The sequence below is a fragment of the Pygoscelis adeliae genome, unplaced genomic scaffold (assembly GCF_000699105.1).
Source record: "Pygoscelis adeliae isolate BGI_AS28 unplaced genomic scaffold, ASM69910v1 Scaffold60, whole genome shotgun sequence".
In the NCBI taxonomy this organism is placed as follows: Eukaryota; Metazoa; Chordata; class Aves; order Sphenisciformes; family Spheniscidae; genus Pygoscelis; species Pygoscelis adeliae.
Window position 1 is genome coordinate 2,345,070 of NW_008823954.1, and position 22,263 is coordinate 2,367,332.

At 37.5% G+C, this 22,263-nt stretch overlaps 1 protein-coding gene across 5 annotated transcripts in view; it reads right to left on the reverse strand.

Annotated features, from left to right (window-relative positions):
* Positions 1-22,263, reverse strand: part of ATF7IP (activating transcription factor 7 interacting protein) — a 101,690-nt gene that overhangs the window by 18,601 nt on the left and 60,826 nt on the right. For 2 of the 5 annotated variants that reach the window (XM_009322156.1, XM_009322148.1), the window contains exons 4-10: positions 18,802-18,947; positions 17,497-17,634; positions 16,224-16,289; positions 15,454-15,527; positions 14,853-14,941; positions 12,910-13,548; positions 11,240-11,307 (exon numbers count right to left, since the gene is read on the reverse strand). In XM_009322156.1, the coding sequence (XP_009320431.1) occupies positions 11,240-11,307; positions 12,910-13,548; positions 14,853-14,941; positions 15,454-15,527; positions 16,224-16,289; positions 17,497-17,634; positions 18,802-18,947 (1,220 nt within the window). Of the gene's footprint in view, positions 1-7,777; positions 9,795-11,239; positions 11,308-12,909; positions 13,549-14,852; positions 14,942-15,453; positions 15,528-16,223; positions 16,290-17,496; positions 17,635-18,801; positions 18,948-22,263 lie in introns of those variants that run through there. The other 3 variants (XM_009322167.1, XM_009322141.1, XM_009322133.1) reach the window with 3 other exon arrangements.

Consider the following 22,263-nt stretch of genomic DNA (forward strand, 5'->3'; position numbering starts at 1 on the left):
GCAAAACTTTTGCTGAAAAGTAATCTATAGTACTGATTCTTCTGAGTAACACCTTCAGATTTTTTTTAACCATGAAAACTACTAGAAACAGACTTTAATTTCTTACATAAAATGTCTATTCATATTACAGTAGTCACACTTCAATTCAGGGTTTTCTACAAAGGATTGGTAAAAGTGACCTATACTCCGAATTTCATATATTTTCCACTGCATACACTATGACAACATAACATCTACTTTCTTCCAATCCCAACCACAAATTCTTTTTAAGAATTAAAGGAAGTACTGAGAAATAGATGTACTGACAAAAAAGATATACTTATGAGGATAGGTGCTAGGAAAAAGCAGCAATAATACAGTTCTCCTTGAGGAAGAAGAGAAGTATACAGTGCCTTTCTAGAACCAATGCCATATGTATATTATAGAAATTTAAAAAGTATAATAGAAAAAGAGTCCTTAGAGGTAATAAAAATCCTGGAACTTGTTAAAAATGCATAAATACAGCTAACAGGCTCAACTGAATCTGAAGTCACAATTAAGATTTGCAATAAAAGCAATGTAAATGCTTTATAATTAAGAACTTTCTTCCTTCTTTTGGAAGACACTCATTATATCCCATATGTCATTGACCGCAATATCTAATAATTAACCTACACACTAGTCCATAGTAAATTAATAAAGGGAAATCAGAAAGGAATTAGCCTCGCAATAAAATGAAGGGCCGTCTCTGGTGTTGAAGTGATTCTGAAGCAGTTTCCTCATCTGCCTCTGGAAAAGTAGGGACATTGAGACAGGCTACTACATGCTATGCTCTGTTTCTCCACATGCTGACGCCGTTTCACACTGTTGTAAAATACACTGTAGTGGGAGAAAGAGTATCACCTTAGCTTTGCTATCCAGCAACTTTTTCAGATCAGCACTGCTGCAAATGAGGTTGATTCATAATTTGTAATTTTGAAAAGAAAGAGAAAAGGAAAAAAAGGGCGGTGGGTGGGGAAGAAAAAAGCTATTCCATGAGGAAAACAAATACAAGGAAGGAGACTGAATTTAAAGGCCAAAGCACTATGGTAGACATGATGTTGAGAAAAGGAGGTATCTTCCACCATAACTACAATTGTGAAATTTAACACAGAAAGAAGTAGTTAGAACATCATAGCATATATATGTCAATGGCAAACTACTGAAGAAAACTGGGAAAGAAATATCTAAAACTCAAATTGAACAGAAAATGTTACTGTTGCATCATTTTATATAACCGCACACATACACACGCCAACATGCACGTGTATTGTACCACATGAAAAAACAAAAGGTAAATATTGGTATTTTGAAGAAAGTTCTGAATATCCACTTCTCTATTCATATATATGATTAAAAAAAGGTTTTGGTATTATATAACGCCACGGTTCAGTTCATCACAGTGATAACAAAGCTATTCATTGTAATGCCACCTGCTTTTCATAAAGGAACATTTCAGTATGTGAAAGTGAAAAATGAAGGGGAAAAAATGCAACAACAAAAAAAATACAGTGCAAAATAAAAATTAATTCCAGGGTAGTAAAGATCAAAATTCTGAGGATTACGTGTGGCACACTGACACAGTGCAGACAATTTTATTAACAACAGTTTCTACAGTAACAAGACAGAAAAAATTCTGGGGGTTGTAAAACAGACAATCCATGAAGCATCACACCATCACAAAAAAAAATATATAATAGCAAAATCAATCTTAAATTATGGCAAGTGATGTTAAAAATACGTTCTGGGAACGGGGTGTGTGTGGGGAGGGTGGTGATACTGTGTTTGTATACATAATTATAAGGCCCATATTACTTTTTTGGTCATCCATATACAAAACTACAGATTTCAAGCACAGTCTAAGCAGCTGTGGTAATTTTTTTTTTTTAATACATTTTTGAGCATATTTCAGTCACTAACTGCTTCAATGTCAGACTTATTACTCCTTAACAGTCATTTTTTCCAGTGCAGTAACTCCCACAAAATTGAAGTAATTATTCCAGCCTTGCAAAGCTGTCATGAAAATTTATTTGACCAGGTACCAAATGTATTTGTCATCTCTTACCAAGATAAAAATGAAAATGATAATGCAATAAAGTCAACAGTTTACCGACATCACAGTTTGCACAAACAAAATTTCACAGGGCTGCAATAGATGTTCTGATAGTGTGTGGTTGCATACTTGTATAATACTCAAACACCGTTAACAGACATTTTACGTATTGCATTTACAAGACTGCTGTGTTCCCCTTACCCCTAATCGGTACTGTGCAACACTTCCTACAGAACAAGACCAATGCAAGCATGGAAAAAATGAGTAGCTAGTCTTAGTAACCCCTATGTATTATATACCCTCTCATTTCTTTGGTGCGAAGAGTAGACGTTGGCTCTGCTACTCCTATTAATAAGAATCATAAATCAAGACGGCTGAGAGATTGGTTGCCAGAAATGCTGTTTTTGGGCACTAGCAATCATAATTCCAACTAAAAGCCATAAAGGAACACTTGACACAATGCTTGAAGTATTTCTCGACTGTTGTGATTTTGTTTATCCATAATCAAACAGTTAAAAGGGTATATAATGAACACATGCATGCATGCGCACACACACATCTCTTTACTGGTTCTTACTCTTTTAAGGTGAAACATCTACCTTGTTACCCCAAAGCCCACTGACGGTTTCCCAACAGTATTATGTGGGATGGTCATCTTGGATGATTGAAGATCATCTTATTAATCAGTAAATGTATTTTATTTATAATACTTTTCAGATTAGTTTAATGCAGCTTTTAAAAACTATTATCCATGTCTGGTGTAACGACATCATCAGTTAGATTGTTTTAATATTCCTCTCAATTTTTTGGCCCAAAGTGACAAACCGGAGCCTACAAAACACAAGTATGTTTACCTATTGAAAGCTGCTCTCAGTAACTGAGGATCGTTTAGGTAATACAGATATGGTATCAGGGAAAGACAGATCACTTTAAAAAATGAATTGAAAAGATAATCTGAAAAATTCCCAACAGGACATCATGTAGCTGAATTGGGTGGCTGCTGTAAGGAACAAAATTCAAGGGAATCCATTCTTGTATGACTTTTAAACTGCTCTCCTGCTACCATCTTTATAATTTAGATTTCTAATTAGTCTCAGGTAAAGGTTCCACCTCACAGATGAGGGCTAGTTGCATTTTAAACAGCACAAACATAACCCCAGGGTCAGAGACAAAAATCAAGTATCCCATTTTACATATATAATTATGCATGTTTATTTTCAGTGACAAAACCATGAAATGCAAGGAAACATATTCATCAATAATGCTTCAACAATATAGAATTAATAGCTGCTTATGAATTGTAAGCTGACATATCCACTTTGTTCACATTGTTTCCCAACAGACATTCACAAAGTTTGTTACACATTGCAAAGTAAAGGGATAGGAGTTATAAATGTACTTTATTAACATTTTACCAGATGAATTTCCAATAGTCAGCAAAATAGCTTAAATTAAACTGCACTTCAACCAAACAAATCAAGGCATGTCAGAAACAATGGGAAATGGATAGGACACTGGTGGATTTTTTTTTTTAAACTAATATTAGCTGAAAAGGTGAAATGCACAGATGAAATTTAGACTGAAAAAAGATTTACTCTGTAAGAGGCTAAGGTGCACCTGGAGTGGGGAACAGGGAAGAAAAGATTATTCACCTGACCTGGGGTTTTAATAAATATAATGTAATCGCTCTTGCACAGTTTGACTTTATGCCAGCCATTTTTAACACATCCAACCCCATTCAAATTTGTTCACTGTTATTTTGTGTCACAACGTAATAAAAGCTGCTTTCATAGATTCCCTCAGTATACCATAGCTATATTTATATATTATATATAATATATAGAAATCCTGTATCTATAACTGGGATTCGTAATAAAATACTTAAAAACCATTTTAAAGATTTGTTATATAATTAAAAATGCCTTTGCCTCTGTAACAATATTTACCCCAATACATTAAAAGTGCTTGTTGTCTTCAGAAATGCAATTCTAGGACCTGAGGCACTGGAATGGCCATTGGTAAAATGACTGGGACTGAATAACAACCCTTAAATTTCTGTGTACGCAGGAAAAAGTTGAAGTTGAGACTAACACATAGTAGGATGCCCCCTCCCACATCCCTGTGGCCATTCCTTTTGGAGCAAGAAGCAGAGGAAGGCTGAAAAAAGAAGCAGCCATACAGCAAAATCATACGTCCAAGCTGCTTACTGAAAACTTTGACTATACTGACCTAAACAGTATGCAACTATTGAGAAGCTGTACAGTTCAGGATAACCAAAAAGAGATATAGCAGACTAAAAACACAACAAAGCCAAGACCACATTCAATTTCAAAGCATCCTTCCAATGCCTTCAGGTACTTGACATTGTGCACAACGGAGCTCTTCAGGGAGCACAGAGAAGGTGCATATAGTGAAGAACATTTACCTTCTAGATCTCCCACACTGTAGACCACGCTACCTTACAGTGGGGATGGATTACTTAAATAGCAATGAAAGAATAAAAAAATTTAACATACTGTAAGATACTGCGCTGACTTCATAAAAAAATCTAATTAGGGTACTCCTTGAAGTAACAGCAGAGATTTCCAAACTTATAAGGAAAAAGCACAGAAAACACAAGTTCTAGATTCACAGCACCAGTACCAAAGCTTCATTATGAAAATGAGATACAAACTAAATATATGGATTTATATATAAGGTTCCAGTCATTCCCCACTGTTTTCAGAGTCATGTCCATCAAGGGGAATGGAATTTAATCAATGACATGGCAGCCATTATTTAAAAAATTAGTTTCGTTGACTTGGTTAAGGCTAAGTGCTGTTTTTTTGCAACTGAAATGAAATACTCTTATTTTAGGAAAAGATCTAATTAGAAAATTCAAGAGTGATAGATGATAAATTTCTTTCAAAGCATATTTGTTACACGTGAATTTTAAATGATGATTAACTATTTTGTATTAAGTTCACAGACAAACAAACTGTAATTAACCTGTTGGTTCACCAACATGCTTCACCTATAATGAAAATATAATGGGAAGGGGGGTGGGGGGGGAAGAAACTCAGTTATCCTGCTGTTTGAGGTTCTCTGCTGATACTGTCACTGAGGATTCCAATTCACGTCCATTTTGATAGAATTCATGATGTTCACACAGCATAACCTGTACTGCAATGAACAGGATTGACTTGAAATTTTATCTCACAGTTAAAAAAAAAAAAAAAAAAAAAGAGAACCTCCTGCTCCCCATATTACTGTACACACAGCCAAAGCTGACTTTACAAAAGCAGCAAAACACCCATTCTGTTTGCCTACTTCATCTTTTCTAGAAAGGAAATACATGTAGGAAATTTATTTAACACTTTGGGTGAGAGGGGTAACAGGAGAAAGCTTTTTCAGTTCTGGAAGGTTAAAAATATGTTCTATTAATTAGAATGAATTAAAATATTAGTGGAAAGCTTAGTGAACACTGACTCCAGGCTCTTGTGAAGCAATAATACTTCCAGCACAAACCAGGAATGCTTTTTCTCATTTTCAAAAAAAATTTCTCCCATACAAAAATAAAAAGCTAGTAATACTGCAGTCAGTAGCTTTGAAGTATCGGGTTCAAACTGAAGGTAGTAAGAGGACATTGTATAGTTGCTGCCAATAGAATCTTGAATTTAACAAATGAGAAGCCAAAAATATCCAATTATGAGCCAACAGAATGGAAGTCAAGTTAGAAGCCAAATGATAATTAAAAAGAATGCCCAGATTGGCCAAGAGAGTCCCTTTTTCAATTTAAATAACCAACTAGATTTGTGTTAAGGAATGAAACAATCAGCAATATGACAGTGAGTTAACCAGATGCAGTTAGGATCAGAGCAGGGCATGTGGTCAGTATGACCACAGTATGCAGCAAGAGGGAACAAAAAAGAATCATCTCCCTGCAACATACTTTTCTTGTTTCTGCAGGATAATGTTCAACACCAGTATGCTGGAACAAGCAAATACTTGAGACAAAGACAAGAATATTTTTTTGGGGGGAAAAAATAATACATACCCATCTTGGTGAAAGTTTAGAGCAAATCTTTTCGAACAAGAAATTAAATTTGCCAGTCTGGCTGAATTATGAATTGTATTAATCCCTAAAATTTGGAAATCTAGGTTACTCTAAAATATCCTAGAATAAGTTACTGCACAGTTCTCCTATATTTTGAGAACTGTTTGCCTTTTGTTTTTTCAATTTTTCTTCTTTTTAGCTGTTAGAAAGGATTACTTTCTTTACAATTTCCATTTGATTTACTCTAGGCTTGACAAAATGATAATCCTAAATCCATGATTTCCCTCCTCTAGTCATTGAGGTTGTAAGTTAATGCTGCAACTAAAGAAGTGCAGGATTGTGCAGAAGTAATTTTTATATTAACAATTATATCTGATCAACTAGCTCAATCATTTTTATAACAACAGCAAATAAAAGTGACTGTAAACACAATACGTAACATGAATATAGCACTTTCAAAACCTTTTGATCTTTAGCATGATCCATCAGAAAATGGAACAGTCTGTGCTGATCTTACACTTTGGAAAATTGATGCAGTAAGTATGAATAACCTACCCAAGGCCACAAAGGTAAACATTATCAGCCAAGATAAAAACTCCAAAGTTCAGGCATCAAGTCTTCTGTTCAGACTATAACAAAAGTGGTAAATCGCATTCAATATTTGAAAGCCTTTTCCAGCAAGGAAGTTCTCCACAGAATTAAGAGTTTATCATGGTCAATTTGTTACTTCAGTTAGGATTTTCCTCTATTTTGTCCACTGCTGACCAACATAAACACTTCCAGTGAAGTCCTTAGTGTGATAAACCCGTGTGCGTGTGGACGCATGTGTGTACACACAAATACACATGCATTTCAAAAGGACGAAGCCATTCTAATTTCATTCATCTAATATAATGGAAAACAGTTTTAAATGCTACACTGTTTCTTCTTCCAAAGTGGACCTACCATAATTTGTGGTCTGATGACCAGTTTTCCACTTTTATTTACAGGAAGATCTCTCAATTTATCAGAATCTCTGACGAAAATCATGGCATAGAATAGCAGAGACAAACCATGAGTTAGATTCTCAAGTGTGATTCATTAGAAGTGAACTATGACTAGCCCTCCTAATTTGTAATTTTTCTTCATTAAGGAGACTTTTAAACTACAATTTCATTTCTCTGACAAAATTCACATCCACTATCCTGAGAATTTCTAACCTGTAAAAATCTCCTATGGAAATTGTAATGATAGGATCAGTTTACTATAGTGAACTGATCTAAAGAAGTTAAAACCAAAAATAACATTTGGACAGGGTTTGGTGGGGAAGAACAGACGTGCTTCTTGTGAATTATACTATACTGACAAAGACTATACTGACTATACTGCAAAGACAATGTGAAATGTAATGAAAGGGGTAGGTGAGAGGAAATAAAAAAAAACCCTCTCACAAGATAAGCACATACAGAAACAACACTTCAACTGTAATTACTTGCCATTTAAGCAACAAACCTGTTCTCGACTCTTGAGAATGTTTTCCCCATTTCATGCACAACTGAAGAGATCCCAATTTTACTATCATTTGTATCAAATATTGCCTTTTGAGAACAGAATGACTGAAATCTTAGCCAGAATTATTAAATAGGAAAAGGAAAGACCTGCAATACAAATCTGCAGCTCACAGAGAAAATCAATTTAGAAGAATGTTTAAAAAAAAAAAAAAAAAAAAGGCACAATCCTGTGGTAGGTCCGATAACAATTTGAACAGAGAGGGTGACAGTGGTCAAGCAATTCCAGGTGTTTTCATGCATATGTATTATAGTGTATCTGTGTATATTTCATTCAGCTTCTACTTTCTCCGTGCTCTTCAGTAATCAAGTATTTGATTTGTAAGATGCTACATTAGTGCCAGCAGGCACGAAATGGTATAATAAATACACTCTTTACAAAATATAAAAGCCATGCACTTAGTGAAGAAAGCATAGCTCTTCAGCTAAGTGGAAATCAGTACCTCCCTTTCATTTTTTTAAAATAGCTCTGCTCAGCCACTTAAAAAGTCCCAGCTGCCACAGAAAGTCATACAAACTCCAAGCCCTGCTCTGTTTAAGTTTCTGTTCCATAGCTCACTTCAGGAGTGCGAACAGGATACTTCTCGCTGAACTAGACTGTAAGAAATTTTCTCAGTAGACCAAGTGAAAAAACAAATCTGATATTTTTTTTCATTTTAGCAATTCATTTGAAATCAGTTCCATTACAGAAGCATCAAGTCATTGGTTCTTGTTTTATCACACGCTTTATAAAGACAGGTTCGTTACAACAGCCTTGAAGGGGACCGGCAGTTAGGTTCCCACTGGCCATGTTCTTGGGGAGAAACACCTTGGAAGAACTGTGGTTCAACAGGACAGGGCTTTTGGAATTCAGAGCTGGGTGTCCCTCAGGGACTAAAGTCACAGAATTAGTGCCAGGTGGCACCACAGATTTCTTAGGGAATAAAATTTTGCTTTGTTCTAGAACAACACGGTTTATAGAAGAGGTGGAGGCACCAGATAGTGATTCTTTTATCACTTCATTTGGGATCTTGCTATATAGGTAACTGGGGGCATTATTCTCCATTATATCTGACCAAGCCCTGTAGCGAACTTCTGCAGCTCCCCAGTAGTGTCTAATAGCAGACTCAGAGCGATGGCCTGTCACTGCCATTATTTCTCTAGGCCCCAGTCCTGCTTCACACAGTAGCTGGATGGTGGTAGTTCGGAGAGAATGATTGGTATATCGTTGAGAGAGCCTGGCTGCCACACTTATCCTGGGCATCATGGTACCTAAGTAGTTCACACCCATTGGTTCTCTTTTGTACCAGACAGGCTGTTCTTGCATTTGCTCTGACGTTAGCTTTAAAGGATGCAGGTAAAAGGCAGGGGGCTCCGGAGGCAACTTAGACAAATAAAGCTCCAAGGAAAAAACAGGACAGTTTGGGTCCCCTGGCATATCATACATTTTACCCATTTTATGAGGATCTTCTCCATTTTTTCCTTTGCCAGGATACCTAAACATAGCGTATCGACGCCCATTCTTGTCCTTCTCAACAACAAAAGCATCTGGAGCCAGATCTCTTAAAATTTCCCTCCCTCGTTTGGCAAAATGCAACTGCAAATCAAACCACACCTTGTTGACGAGTGCCAGTGGACTGTGCAATCCCAGCACACCAGATTGTTTAATCTTACGCAAGTCCTCAGCGGCTATAGGAGGATGGTGGTGAGTCTCATCCTTTCCCTGCATGCGCAGCATCTTCAGCACGCTCACAAATACCATGTTTGCACCAGCAAACTCTTTGTCCTTCATTAAGCAAATCTGACGATTATAAGGTGGCATTTTGAGATGCCGGTTTAAGCCAGCACGCATTGACTTGTAGCTTGCCACACTGTAGGTATTTCCATCATGATTCCTTATTGTGTAATAAAACTCTCTTAAGATATCATTGAGTTCACTTACTGGGACCAATTCAAAGCTAGGATCCTTGCCATTTTTGGCCAGCCATTGTTTTAATAGGTTAGCTGCCCAGCCAGTCTGCTTGTGGGTGTTTTTGATGCTCTTAGCATCCTCTTCCTCTTCCTCCAAGCCAAAGAGGACATCCTCGGGGAAGTTAAAATTCGTCTGTGCTGCTTCTACCGCTTCTTTATTTTCTGATGAAGTCTCTTCCTGTTTCAACTGCTTTTCGAAACAATTGATCAAAGTTGTACCATCAAATATGCCACAGGTATACGGCACACAGCGAACTACTTTTTGTTCTGAGAGCTGTGAAGTGCGGAGTAATACATAATATTTTGGATTTTACATAACAAAAAGCAGGTGGCATTAACTAGATTTTTCAAATGATATGGCATGTCAATTCCATACCTCACTAGCCAATTAAAATCCATCAGGTCCTTCTTTATTAACCATGGCATTACACATGCTTTAACTGATTTGACTGAAAGCAAACCTAGAAACATACACTATAACAGAAGACTGAAAACCGGAAAGCATCATGTGTATTTTATTTCCCTTCTTGCTCACCTTCCATTGCTAAATACCACTATCACACACAATCTGTTTTTCCAAAATCTTTTCCGGGTTTCAGGCTCTACCGAAGAAGAAAAATTCCAAAATACGCATCTTACATTGAAAATTAAATCTTAAAACCGTACATCTGTCATCCATTCTGGTACTGAATTTTCTACGTATTAAGTACTGACAAATATTTTAATAGCTATAATCCACAGGTATCTTTGAAAAATGAAGTTCCAAACAACCATTCTTTATGAAATGCCTTAATAAAAAGGTAGAGTGAGGCACAATTTATACTCTGTAATATTGGTTATCTTTGCCAGACTATTTCTGTGACAGGTGACAACCAGAATCTTGTCCAGTATATTTTCTTCTTGCTTTGAAATACAATTCAGATTTAACTGTACCTTGAAACACTATTAAATATGGAAATTTTGGCTAGAAGAAATTATTTATTCCCCTTAATAAAATGACTTCCAGTTAACAGCAATGTAAGTATGAGGTGCTTTGTGAAATATCTGTATGCAGAAATAAAATTAATTACGAATAATTTTAAATAGCTTAATATCAACCTTTAAATTTCAAAGCAAGTTCAACAAATCTTAGATGAGGAATCCAGAAGTACTGCAAGTTCTCCTTTATCATGAAGTAGTTATTCCTGAAGAAAGTTTCTTTTTTTTTTCCTATGACGTATGGCAATGAAATATTAGAACCCCAATTCTTATTAACTTCTGGATTAGTGTGGAAATGAGGGAGCTGCAATAATTTACAAAATATTTGTAGCTTTAAGTTCAAGCTCTTCAGACAAAAACTGGGCAGGGTTTTCTTTTGCACATTAGCTCTGTTGACATGTTTTTAGTGTGCTCCTGAATTACTAACTCATCTACTTAGACAAACCCCATCAGAAAACTTCTGAAAAGCTTATCAGAAGCTCATGCTCCAAGTAATATTCTGGATCAGAAGAAGAAAAATACAAATGGACAGAAACTAGAAAGGATGGCACAAAAAGGAAACTAAAATTGTTTCATTATGAGCAAAAAAGGTAAAGAACTTTTCTCCTGTGGATTGTAACTTTATAATTTTATATAGAAACATAATCAACAACCTACCTGTGTTGTTCCCTCAGCAGTTCGCTTGTTTGCCGAAGTATCTGTTGGTGGCCTGCTTGTCTGGTTTTCTGAGGGGTCAAGAAATTGTTCATTTGCAGTATCTAATCAGTACTAAATACTGCTATCCACTATACAAATTTGGAGGCAATACTCAAAATTGTTTGATACTAAACATTCAGTATGCGGCACATTTAATATTTTTCAGCCCTAATTTTCAATTATAAGTATTCAAGCTTGATTACTACCATTTTTCAGAGGGAACAGAGGATACAGAAAAGCAAAATGGCACTTTCCAGCCTAGAAGCAGTACATGTTTCCTTCCCTGAAAGTCTGACAGTGTACTCAAAATATTTTACGAACAATTCCCTTGCCTATCTGAGGACAAAGCATAACTCCAACCTCTCCTCCCTCTGCATGTAAACTGACAAGGTATTAAACAATTATTCAGCATTTTTGTACAAAAAAAATTGACTGAACAATGGATGGTTAAACAGACTGCAAGATACATAACTGAGACTATTTGTGCAGGCAGACCGAGCATCTTTATTAGCTCAGCCAAACAAACTATACTAGCAACTTAAGCAGAAGTTGCTTGAATATTTGGTGTAAATGTTTAAATCCAAATTCTCCTTCTTCTTCCTTTCCATTTTAACCAGAGCTTATCAGCAACAGTGCTGGCCCAAAGCAGGGTTTCAATTCTAGTGAGAGAACTACTAGAAAACTTCACCAAGGCTATGTGAACTGCAGAAAACGAGACACATTTTTGGACACACAGGCCTTTCCTTTGGTCACTGTGCCTGATCTATCACAGCCCTTTCTATGTTGTATTAAATCATTATATTAGCTTTAGAGCTAAAAATCAATACAAAGCATGTAACTGTCCAACTCTGTGGAAGACTTATTTTAACATAGGTAACTTAAGGATGGGAAAATGAAATAGAACTAGTTCGGATGTCAAGCTCTGCTTGCGTTCATTTTAACATTATATTGTGCCAATGAGAAACTTGCTATAATTCCAGCTCACTTAGAAATCTTGAGGACCTCTCTAAAAAAATTTTCAAGGTATATAAAATGAGAAGTGCAGAGAATCATCATGGCATGGCCAAAGATGGAGAGAAAGTAGTTTAAAATAGTTAATCTAGATACCGTATTTGAACATTCATTTTATTTAGAGACTTTATTTTAAATACAATAAATGTACTTCTTTGGAACTAGGTTAGTATTCAGTTGCATTTTTTCCCCCCATTTTGTTTACTTTTAAATGTTGTGAAAATTAAGTTAATGATTATACTTTCCTTTCAGTATGTCTTTGCTTAGAAAGGCAGCCAGATTATTTTGAGAGGCTGTATTAAAAATAAATACCAAGTTGGTAATGGTAGAATAGGAGTTTCTGATTTCATGCTAGGAATGATATAAATCAAGTTCTAAATAAAACAAAGACTACAGAGCCACACTGCTGACTCCTTCTAAGGAGAGATGATTTTCAACAATGGCTGAAACACATCTATTACAGAGATGATTTTCATCTTGATAATTTCAACAGAAAGGCAACCCAGAAAAAACATCTGAGTAAAATACACTAACAAACAAATTTCCACTGGACTGGAGTTTTGTGTTTCCCTTTGACAACTGTTTTCCTTTCCCAGTGTCAACATTCAAGCGTAACTTACCAACTCTGGGCGCTGTAACGGTGGGTGGTTCAATAGGAGCTGTACTACTAAATGCAGAGAGGGGAATCTTCATCTGTAGGGGGGCTCGACTGCTGGTAGCATTATAAAGTCCCGAAGTACCCACTGTGGGCAAAGAAGTCCTTGTAGCCTGGGCAACAGGATGTGCAGTAGAAACAGCTTGTACTGCCAACGTTGTGCCTACTGACCCAGCACTGGCTGGAGAGTTCCTTTGAATACCAGGACTGGGCACAGGTGGGCTGTTGTTTGGTTTATTTGGGTTAGTTGATGCCAAAGACACTGTAGTTTTGGTAAGGCTACCAACTGTAGATGAGCTTTGTACAGATATAAACTCAACGTTGCCTGACTGTTGGTTAGTGACCAAAGTCCCTGTGTGGCCTTGCAGGAGCTGAGGCTGGGATGACACTGCAACAGGTACATGCAAGATTACGGGCAAAGACTGCAATGAGACAGACACTGACTGAGTGCTGCCACTGGGCACTTGGTTAGTGCCTACAACCGTAGCTGTGTTAGCTGTGGGAAGAACTGTTGTTGTCAAAGAGCTGGTGGAGGTCACTGGGGTCTGAGGCTTAGGATTTCCACTGACAACTGTCGAAGCAGCAGCAAGACTGGAAGCTGGCACTACAACAATAACAACAAATTTAAAAATTTAAGTATTTGAACCAAGTGGGAAGTTTCACTCCAACACAACAAATGGAAACGATTTATGATGAGGGTGGTGAGACACTGGAACAGGTTGTCCGGGGAAGTTATGAATGCCCTATCATTTTAAGTGTTCAAGGTCAGGCTGGATGGGGCTTTGAGCAACCTGATCTAGTGAAAGATGTCCTGGCCCACAGCAGGGGAGGTTGGACTAGATGATCTTTAAAGGTCCCTTCTAACCCAAACCATTCTAAGATTCTATGAAAAATGATTAACTTTTTGCAAAGAAAGGCTATAGGTACTCTTTTTCTGTTGTACACTCTTATATTCAATGGCCTAGTTAAAGATACAGTCAATACTGTATTTCTGTTTGAAAGAACTACATAAAAATGGCAAAAAATTAAGATATACAAAGAACTATGACACAAAAAGGCTTTAAGAAAGCTCCAAGATTTAACTGTTGAAAACACATGAAATGTAGCATTTTAAACACTCGTTGCAGAAATGGTAGAACTGGTCCTTCAGAAAACACAAGAAAAGAAAAACTAAGTCAGTTATGACTAACTTGCTTTGTACAGGTAGTACCTTGTATCCGGAAGGTTCTACTGAAACCAAGGATTAATGTGTCAGAGAAGTTACTCACTTTTATGCAACAAAATTTTAGGATTAAAGCTAAAGATCAGGAGCATAATACACTACAGAAAGCCAGTATATGCCTACTATGAGATGATTCTGTGGAAAAGATTCAGCATTCAGTATTAGGTAAACTATTTTTAAAACCAAGGATGATGTGACTACAATGAATGTAGTTAATGGGGGTTTTGATTCTACATTCCCTATAAAATTCTAATCTAGGAATTCCATTTTTCAACTTGACTCCCTTAAGAAATGGGGCTTATGACTTCCTTCAGTTCCCCGCTCAACTTCTGTAGCCATTAGTTAGAGGGGAAGATATCAGCATGATATGGCCTGTGAGCCATGTGTTTCACTTCTTGGCAGCTGAGACACTGCAAGTTTTGCTGCCATATCCTGCAGGCAGTCCACTGAAGCATCTAATTTACCCAGACGTTCTCGTTGGCCAAATCAACACATTTTTTCCCTTACCTGGTAAGCACACTACACAAATATAAACTGGGAATGTGGTAGGGAGCTAAAAATAATGATTTTTGATGTCAGGAAAAAAAAGTCATAAACCCCAATCTTGCTCTGTTCAGTTAGCTACTTATTTAATGGAAAGCAATAAAACTTTTAAGTGTGTTTATAGCCCATAGGCAGTTTCTTACCTGCATTGACAGGGGCTTGAAAAGTTGCTGGTGTGCTCTCTCCTACATTCCTCTTTGACTCCAGCATCTGCCTCACTGTGCCAGCATTTCTATGGAACAAACTTTCAGTTAGCATTTCTCAATAAGCCACACCAGGTAAAATTATGAACAGTACAATTATGAAAAACCCCCTTATTTTACAGCTATTCTTTTCATTGAGATTTTCTAAACCCATTTATCTTCTGCCCCCCATGCAAATTAACTTTGGATATTCCCCTACTAAAAAAAAAAAAGCAGAATTATTTGTAAATTTTCAAGTGCTTGCACCAAGTTTGCCTTTCACCGTGAGAATTTTCCCTTCCTTGAAATTAAACTTCCATTTTTATCCATTATTTTTTAACCGCTGAAATGACACTCATCTCAGTTTACCTAAGAATGGATTCAATACTGTCCATTTATGATTTCTGTGAAAGAAAATCGAATTTTACAATTGAAGAGCAATGAAGGAAAAGGAAGAGCACTTTAATTAAAAAAAGAAAATACAGTGATTATCCATTACATTAGGTATCTCAAGTGTCCTATTGTAAATTTTAACATGGTCACAGTGATAAGGTTTGCTTACCGGTATGTCGCATTGTTTGTGTTTGCAGTGTCACTTGCTGCTTTCCCTGGTGACAGAGGTGCATTTGGTGAATTCTACAAAAAAAAAAAAAAAAAAAAAAGAGAAAAGCCATAACAAAACAACCATAAGTCGGCTTGCAAACTTATGCTTTCATTATATTTCATATTCATTCATTTCTGTGTGAGATATACATTTTCTGGAGCCAACACTGCAGGAGAACTTTACATGTTTTACAACGCTGCAAAACCTCCTTGGTCCTACCTGCCTCCTCTCCTACATCCTCCCTTTTTATAAGTCTCTTGCCTTCAGGTTTTTATAGCATAATAAAAAAAAAAATTTCTTGAACGTTAATGGACTTTTAGGTTCCATTTCTTCACAGTAACTAAACCAAAATATACATTCTAGACACAGAGAAATACTGTTGTTTGTATCCATTCCTCTCCTCTCTCCGTTCCACCCCCAAAATCAAGGTACCGGGATTCATTTTTATTTACTCTGTACTCTTCATCTCGAAGTAAATTAGATTTACTTACATGCAATTTAAGGTGCTTTCATATTAAAAATGCCTAAAGGACCTTCTATACAAATCAGAATTACATAACAGATGTTAAAAGACTCTTTCATATCACTGCCTTTAATCAAACAAGACAAACCTACTTTGTGAACACCACTGAACCAGGTCACATCTTTCTGCATATAAAGTTTCTTTATTTTTCAACACAAGGTTTAGGCTAACTCAGAAAAACTAATATAACAAATCTAGTTCTTACTTCCTGTCTTTTCTTCAAGTCCTCCCTGGCTGCTCCAAACCGCTTTGTCAATCTAGCAATTTTAGCCTAAATGGGAAGAAGAAGAAAACAAACAAAACGATAAATATCCTCCCCAAGAACCATCAAGGAAATTATGCAAACTAAAAGACAGATAATTAAGACATCAAGTCAAAGGCTATTTTCGTATTAGGGGAAATTATTCCTCCTTGAAATACAGTACAACTATATTACTTCAGAGCAGCAGAAAGACACACACGTGTATCACAATCAAGATCTCTTAGAGACAACTTGAATTAGTTTCCTTCCTATTCACAATTGCACAACAGAATCCATCTTGCAGAGGTTCACACAATATTCTGCATGAATGAAAGCAACTGAAAGCATTTGACTGTTTTAATGCCTTATGTACCAACCATACTGAAAAATGCACCCCTTTTTGCCTTTCATATTATCTACTCTTCCCCCATTTATCCTATTTCTCCCTCTTACTGATACACTTCAGTATACTGAAAACGTCTTAGATAGCACTTAACAAAAAGTCAACATAAAATGCGTGGGGCAGTGAGGGGGAAGAGTTATGTAGTACAAACTGGTCTGGCAAACTCCATACTTTTTATGTTAAAAGTAAAATGGCCTTATTGTTTGAATTTGTTATGACATAAGCTTTTAATTGTCTTGTCACTTCAAAATTCTTTGATTTTTGTCATGTTCCTCATCTCATCACTATGCACATCATTTCTGTAAAGAATGCAAGAAAGCATACTGCATTCAACACTAGCTATTTGTTTCCTTGCTAGAACATAATTATTTAGTTTCTGGGGAATAACATGGATAAGTACCATGTGATGTTTCTTTGTTTGAACACTCTACAAAGTCCAGTGCTATTGTCCTCTCCTTTTTGCACTTTTCCGTTTTTAAGCAAATTTCTGGCTTCACAGAGGCATTAGATATCTTCACACTTAACATTTATTTGAAGAATGTCTACATGGAACAGAAGAGTGAAAAAGCAGTTTACTAACAGCTAATGAATCAGTTTGCCAGAAGGAAGATTTGCTTTGCGGTTTTTTGATGATTAATTGGTTGCTTTCTTCTTTCTGAGTAGGAAAAAAGAATTCTACAACTCAAAAGCAACATTAGTATTTGCTGCTTCCCCCCGCTTCCCTTTGTGAAGCCAAAATGGCTTCCCTACGGACAACTACAGGAGACTTACTACCAAATGTTGAGGAACTTACTTTTAAATTTGACTCTAGTATGCAGTTCAACACACACTCACCTGTAGCTCAGTAAGCACAGTTTTATGCCTCTTGTTACATTCTACTTTCTCTATTCGGGTTTTCAAGTCCGCCAGAGTCTTGTCAAATACAGCACACTGTAAAGCAGTAAGTTTTTCTTCTAACAGTGTCTGGATAACCTGCAAAATTATTATAAAAAAGAAAAATAACAATGCAATCCCAGAATTTGGGAGACCATCTATAAAAATATTCTCAACTCTTAACAAATATCCTGCTACAAACAGAACAGTGACAACGGTTGTGCCCTGTCAATCAAATAAATCTATAGTCACCAATAAGCACGTGGTAGCACAGCTAAGAAAAGTTTTTACATCTATTTTGGCAAATACAAATGGTCCCTCTTTGCCATTAATTCAAGAAATTAATTCCATTGTGGTATATTAAGCGTATAAAACCTTATTACATATAAAAAGAACCTTAACAACAGAAGATATTTTCATAAAGTGCTGTGTTCACACAAATTAATTTTTCCTCTTACTTTTCTGTTCTTGAGAGGAACACTGGCATTGAAAGAACAGAAACTTTATTCAACAAAACTTTATTTCCGAGATACATTTTCCCCTAGCAGAAATGCCCTATGTTGCTTTTCTTGCAGAAGCTAAAAATGGAAAAAGAAGAGACTGATTTCCGCAAAGTTTACTTGTTACACTTATCATTTAAATTTTTTCTCCCTCCTACACCTATTGCAGACAAAAATTTTCCTGGGGGGGGGAGCAACAAACATGGCTCAGTTTTCTGCATCCTACATTAACAAGTTACAACATGCTATAGCTAACTAACTAATGGAAGAAGGGCACAATTTTTTTTTCTTCAAGATCACAGGTTTCTTTACATACCAATGGTGCAATTAGGCAATTAACAGCTCTATAAAAATCTGCAAAACACTATGTTGACCACACTTGTTTGGAGACAGACTTTCTTTAAAGCTAGGTACACAATAAAGCGCACCACATATAAACCTTTACCACACTGAAATACCTCCTTTGCTAAGATTCTCCATCTATAGTCTCATGAGACTTAAGAGTTTAAATGTTTTACACATTTCAAACATAACTCTTGCAGCGTAGTTTTCAAATGATATTTGGTCTCCTCTTAAAAGTAGGGCTATATAGGACTCTATATGAATTAAGCCACCTTTGTTATTTGAATTACGTTCAATTGTCAACCACAAAAAAGATAAAGTGTTGGGGGGGAGGCAGGGAGCATGTGGGAAAGAATAACTAATTCAAAGATAAGACGAGCGACAGGTGTGCGCTTGCCATCTTCACTCTGCACCTCCATTCTACCTTTTGCAATTTTTGGTCAACATCCCTTCTGGCTGTAATTTTTACTTGGAGTTCTGCTTCATAATCTTCTCCCATGTATCGACGACGTTTAGAATGAACACTGTCCATGTCCTCAGATTTGGAACGCTTTCTCCTTGACACTTCACCTGGAACAATTAGATACAGCTGCTTGAGAAACCTTTGACAAAACAGGTATCTGCAGAATGCTGTGATTATTATGAAGTTTCATTTGTCCACAGTTTAATCTTTTTCATCCTAAACCAGTAAGAACGCCTTTGGAAAAATAAGATGTTTGATGACATCAAAGCAGAACAGTCCCTTTGGTCTCTGTACATTGCTGCCCTGTTAGTGAGTTCTGCTTTGTGATTCACCAAACTACCGCCCCAAATGCAAAATGGCTCTAGTACCCCCATTCCCTTCTCCAGAACTTGCCTCCAGTTCTTCCTGCTTCTATCAGCACCATCCTAGAATGAAACATAGCTTCTGAGAAGCAAAAAACAACCCTCTTCTGAAAAAGGAATCCTCTTCTCAGGATTCCAGCCAAATAGAACTAAATTTCATTTTGCCTGTGTCAGCAATGAACTTTTTTTTCTACCTGCCATGAAGGTTTAACCTGTACCTCCAATCCCTGACCGAAAAGACATTCAAACCTTTTTCTTACTTCTTGGGTAAGAAGGAAAGTAAAAATCTAACAAAAGAACAGGCTCAAAACAGAACTATATTATAAAAGTAATTTTCATCACAGCGATGAAGCACAAAAGAACCAAAGAGACCTCATTCACTCCTCCAGCTCCTGGCACTGTATCCTCTAGAGATCCACATATAAAACAACAAGCCTAGGTCAATTATCAGGAAGGGAAACCACAGGGTATACTGTGGGTACCTGATCACTGTCAAAAAAACCAAAGACCATAGCACCCTCCACCCCAAACCTGAGGATGATATAGGAAGACAGAATTAGTAGTACATTAATGAAGATTCACTGGAGACTGAAACAGCATAACAAGTAGTTACTTTCCTCTGCCCTTTTTTCTTTACTTGTATTACATACACTTTGTGAGTCGTATTTCTAACTTCAACAAATTTCTCATAGTCTGATTTTTTGATGGTTAGATTTCTGTTGGTTTCAGTCTGATCTGATTTTCTGATGGTTTCTGATTTTTTTTTTTGAGTTGCACTAAAAATGCACTAATGTACTAAAAATTATTAAAAGGTACTATTTTAAAATCTGCATGACAACCTAGGTAATTTTTAAAGTTTGTGAAAGCATAGGTCCTCAAATTTTAGGTAAGTTTTATAGGGCCACAGGGCTCTTCATAAACATTTGCAGAATGCTGAATATTTGCAAGCAATATAAATGTCCAAGGTATGAGTTTTTCATTTTTTTTTTCCAGAATGACAGCAAACAGTGGAAAATGAAGGAAAAAAAAAAACCCACCACCAAAAAGAGCAGCTACATCTCCAGCTTTCTTCCATCCATCAGAAAAACTCATAGTAAAAATCCTGAATGGTTAGAACACTATTCCCACACTAGTTAAGACAAGTTTATTAGGATCTTCCATACAACTCTTTCCTACTCCTGCTCTTTAGAAAAAGCCTAACCACTGAATAGTACAACAAGTAGTTTGATACATGCAAGAGCTAGTTACATATTAAAAGAACATGTTTAATGTTCAGGTAATTTGTTCTGGAGCAGATGCTACATCTAATTTTACTGCAGTTAGATTCTCTTTGAAGAGCTTCAGGGTGCTTGCTACTAGTGGAAGGGATATCTAAAGGAGGCTGTGACTTCTAGGAAACTCTAGCAGCTTATAATGAGCTGTGTCAGCTGTTCTTGATCAAAGGGTACTTTGTGCTTATGTTCCAGCTGATTCCTTATGGAGGTTCAAACACCCTTTCAGCAGGTACTAGGGAGAGGCCTATATTACTGCTGAGCCTAGAGCACAGGTCCCAGAGAGCAGCTAACAAACATAAGACTTTGCACAGCAGGGTGCACAGAAGGGGGATGGTCCCTGCACTCAGTAATGGTGGTGATGTGCCACATGATGTGGTCTCCAGCAGCCACTGGAACAACCCTCCTGGTAATGTCAGAGCCTCCACTCAGACTGAGCTATTTTGGGGGAAGATATGGCTTTGCAAGTCTTTGGCTGCAGGGATTATCTAGGGCCTCCCATTCTTGCTGAGGCTACGGCAGAAGGAGATGAGCTTCTTGGCTACAGAAGGTGCAAACTAGTGGGAGAGCTGTGTTGCCAAGTTAAAGGAGCTATGGGAGAAGGTCAGGGGATGGCACAGCATCAGAAATTATGAGAAACAGATTGACTGGATATACTCCAAGATCCTGCAACCTCAAGAACTGCAACCCCCAGCTTTACGAAACGAGGTACAGTCAGAGCCTCAGCTTATCCAGATGGGAAATGGAGACTCCCATGATGACAAAGGCTGGAAGCACCAGGACAGCAGCTCCCGCTCTGCCTGCAGAAGTACAGGACAATGATAGATTTGGTTCAGTGCCCTCATAGCAGATATGGGGCTGGGAGCTGTACCCAGTGAAATGTCTGAACTGGCTAAGTCTGAGCCATGCAGTAGCACCACATATTAGTAGCAAGTGGCTCCCTGCCTGCAGGGGGTGGAGGCCCCCATCTGCTAGGGACAGGTGACCTATGAGAAAGCTAAAGGCACTATGTGGGTGGGAATGGGGTTAGGAAAGCCAAAGCTCACCTTAAACTGAATCTGGTGAGGGACATGAAGGGCAACAAGAAGGGCTTCTACCAGTATACCAGCAGCAAAAGGAAAACTAGGAAAAATACATCCTCCCAGCTGAATGAGGCAGGGGAGCAAGCGACAAAGGACACAGAAAAAGCCCAGGCACTCAGTGCCTTCTTTGCCTCATACTTTAATGAGAAGACTTGCCTTCAGCAATGCCAGCTCCCTGAGACCAGCGGGACAGTCTGGAGCAAAGGCAGACTTGCTCTCCGTGGAGGAGCACTGAGTTACCATTTAAACAAACTGGACACACACAAGTCCATGCAAGCCAGAGGGATGCACTCACGAGTGCCGAGGGAGCTGGCTGAGGTGACTGCAAGACTACTCTCAACCTCTGAAGGGTTGTGGCAATAGCAGAAGGTTCCTGAGGACTGGAGTGACATTTGCTTTCTTCTAATCTTCAAGAAGGGCAAGAAGGACCTAGGGAATTACAGGATGGTCAGCCTCACCTCAATCCCTGGGAACACAATGGAGCAAGTAATTCTAGAAATCATCTCTAAACATATTAAGAAGGTGGTGATGGGGAATAGTCAGAATGGATTTATCAAGGGGAAATCTGGACCTCTGTAAGGCCTTTGACACAGTCCCCCACAACATCCTTCTCTCTAAACTGGAGAGGTATGGATTTGATGGGGTGCCTGTCCGGTGGGTAAGGAATTGGTTAGATGGTCGCATCCAGAGGGTAGTGGTCAACGGCTC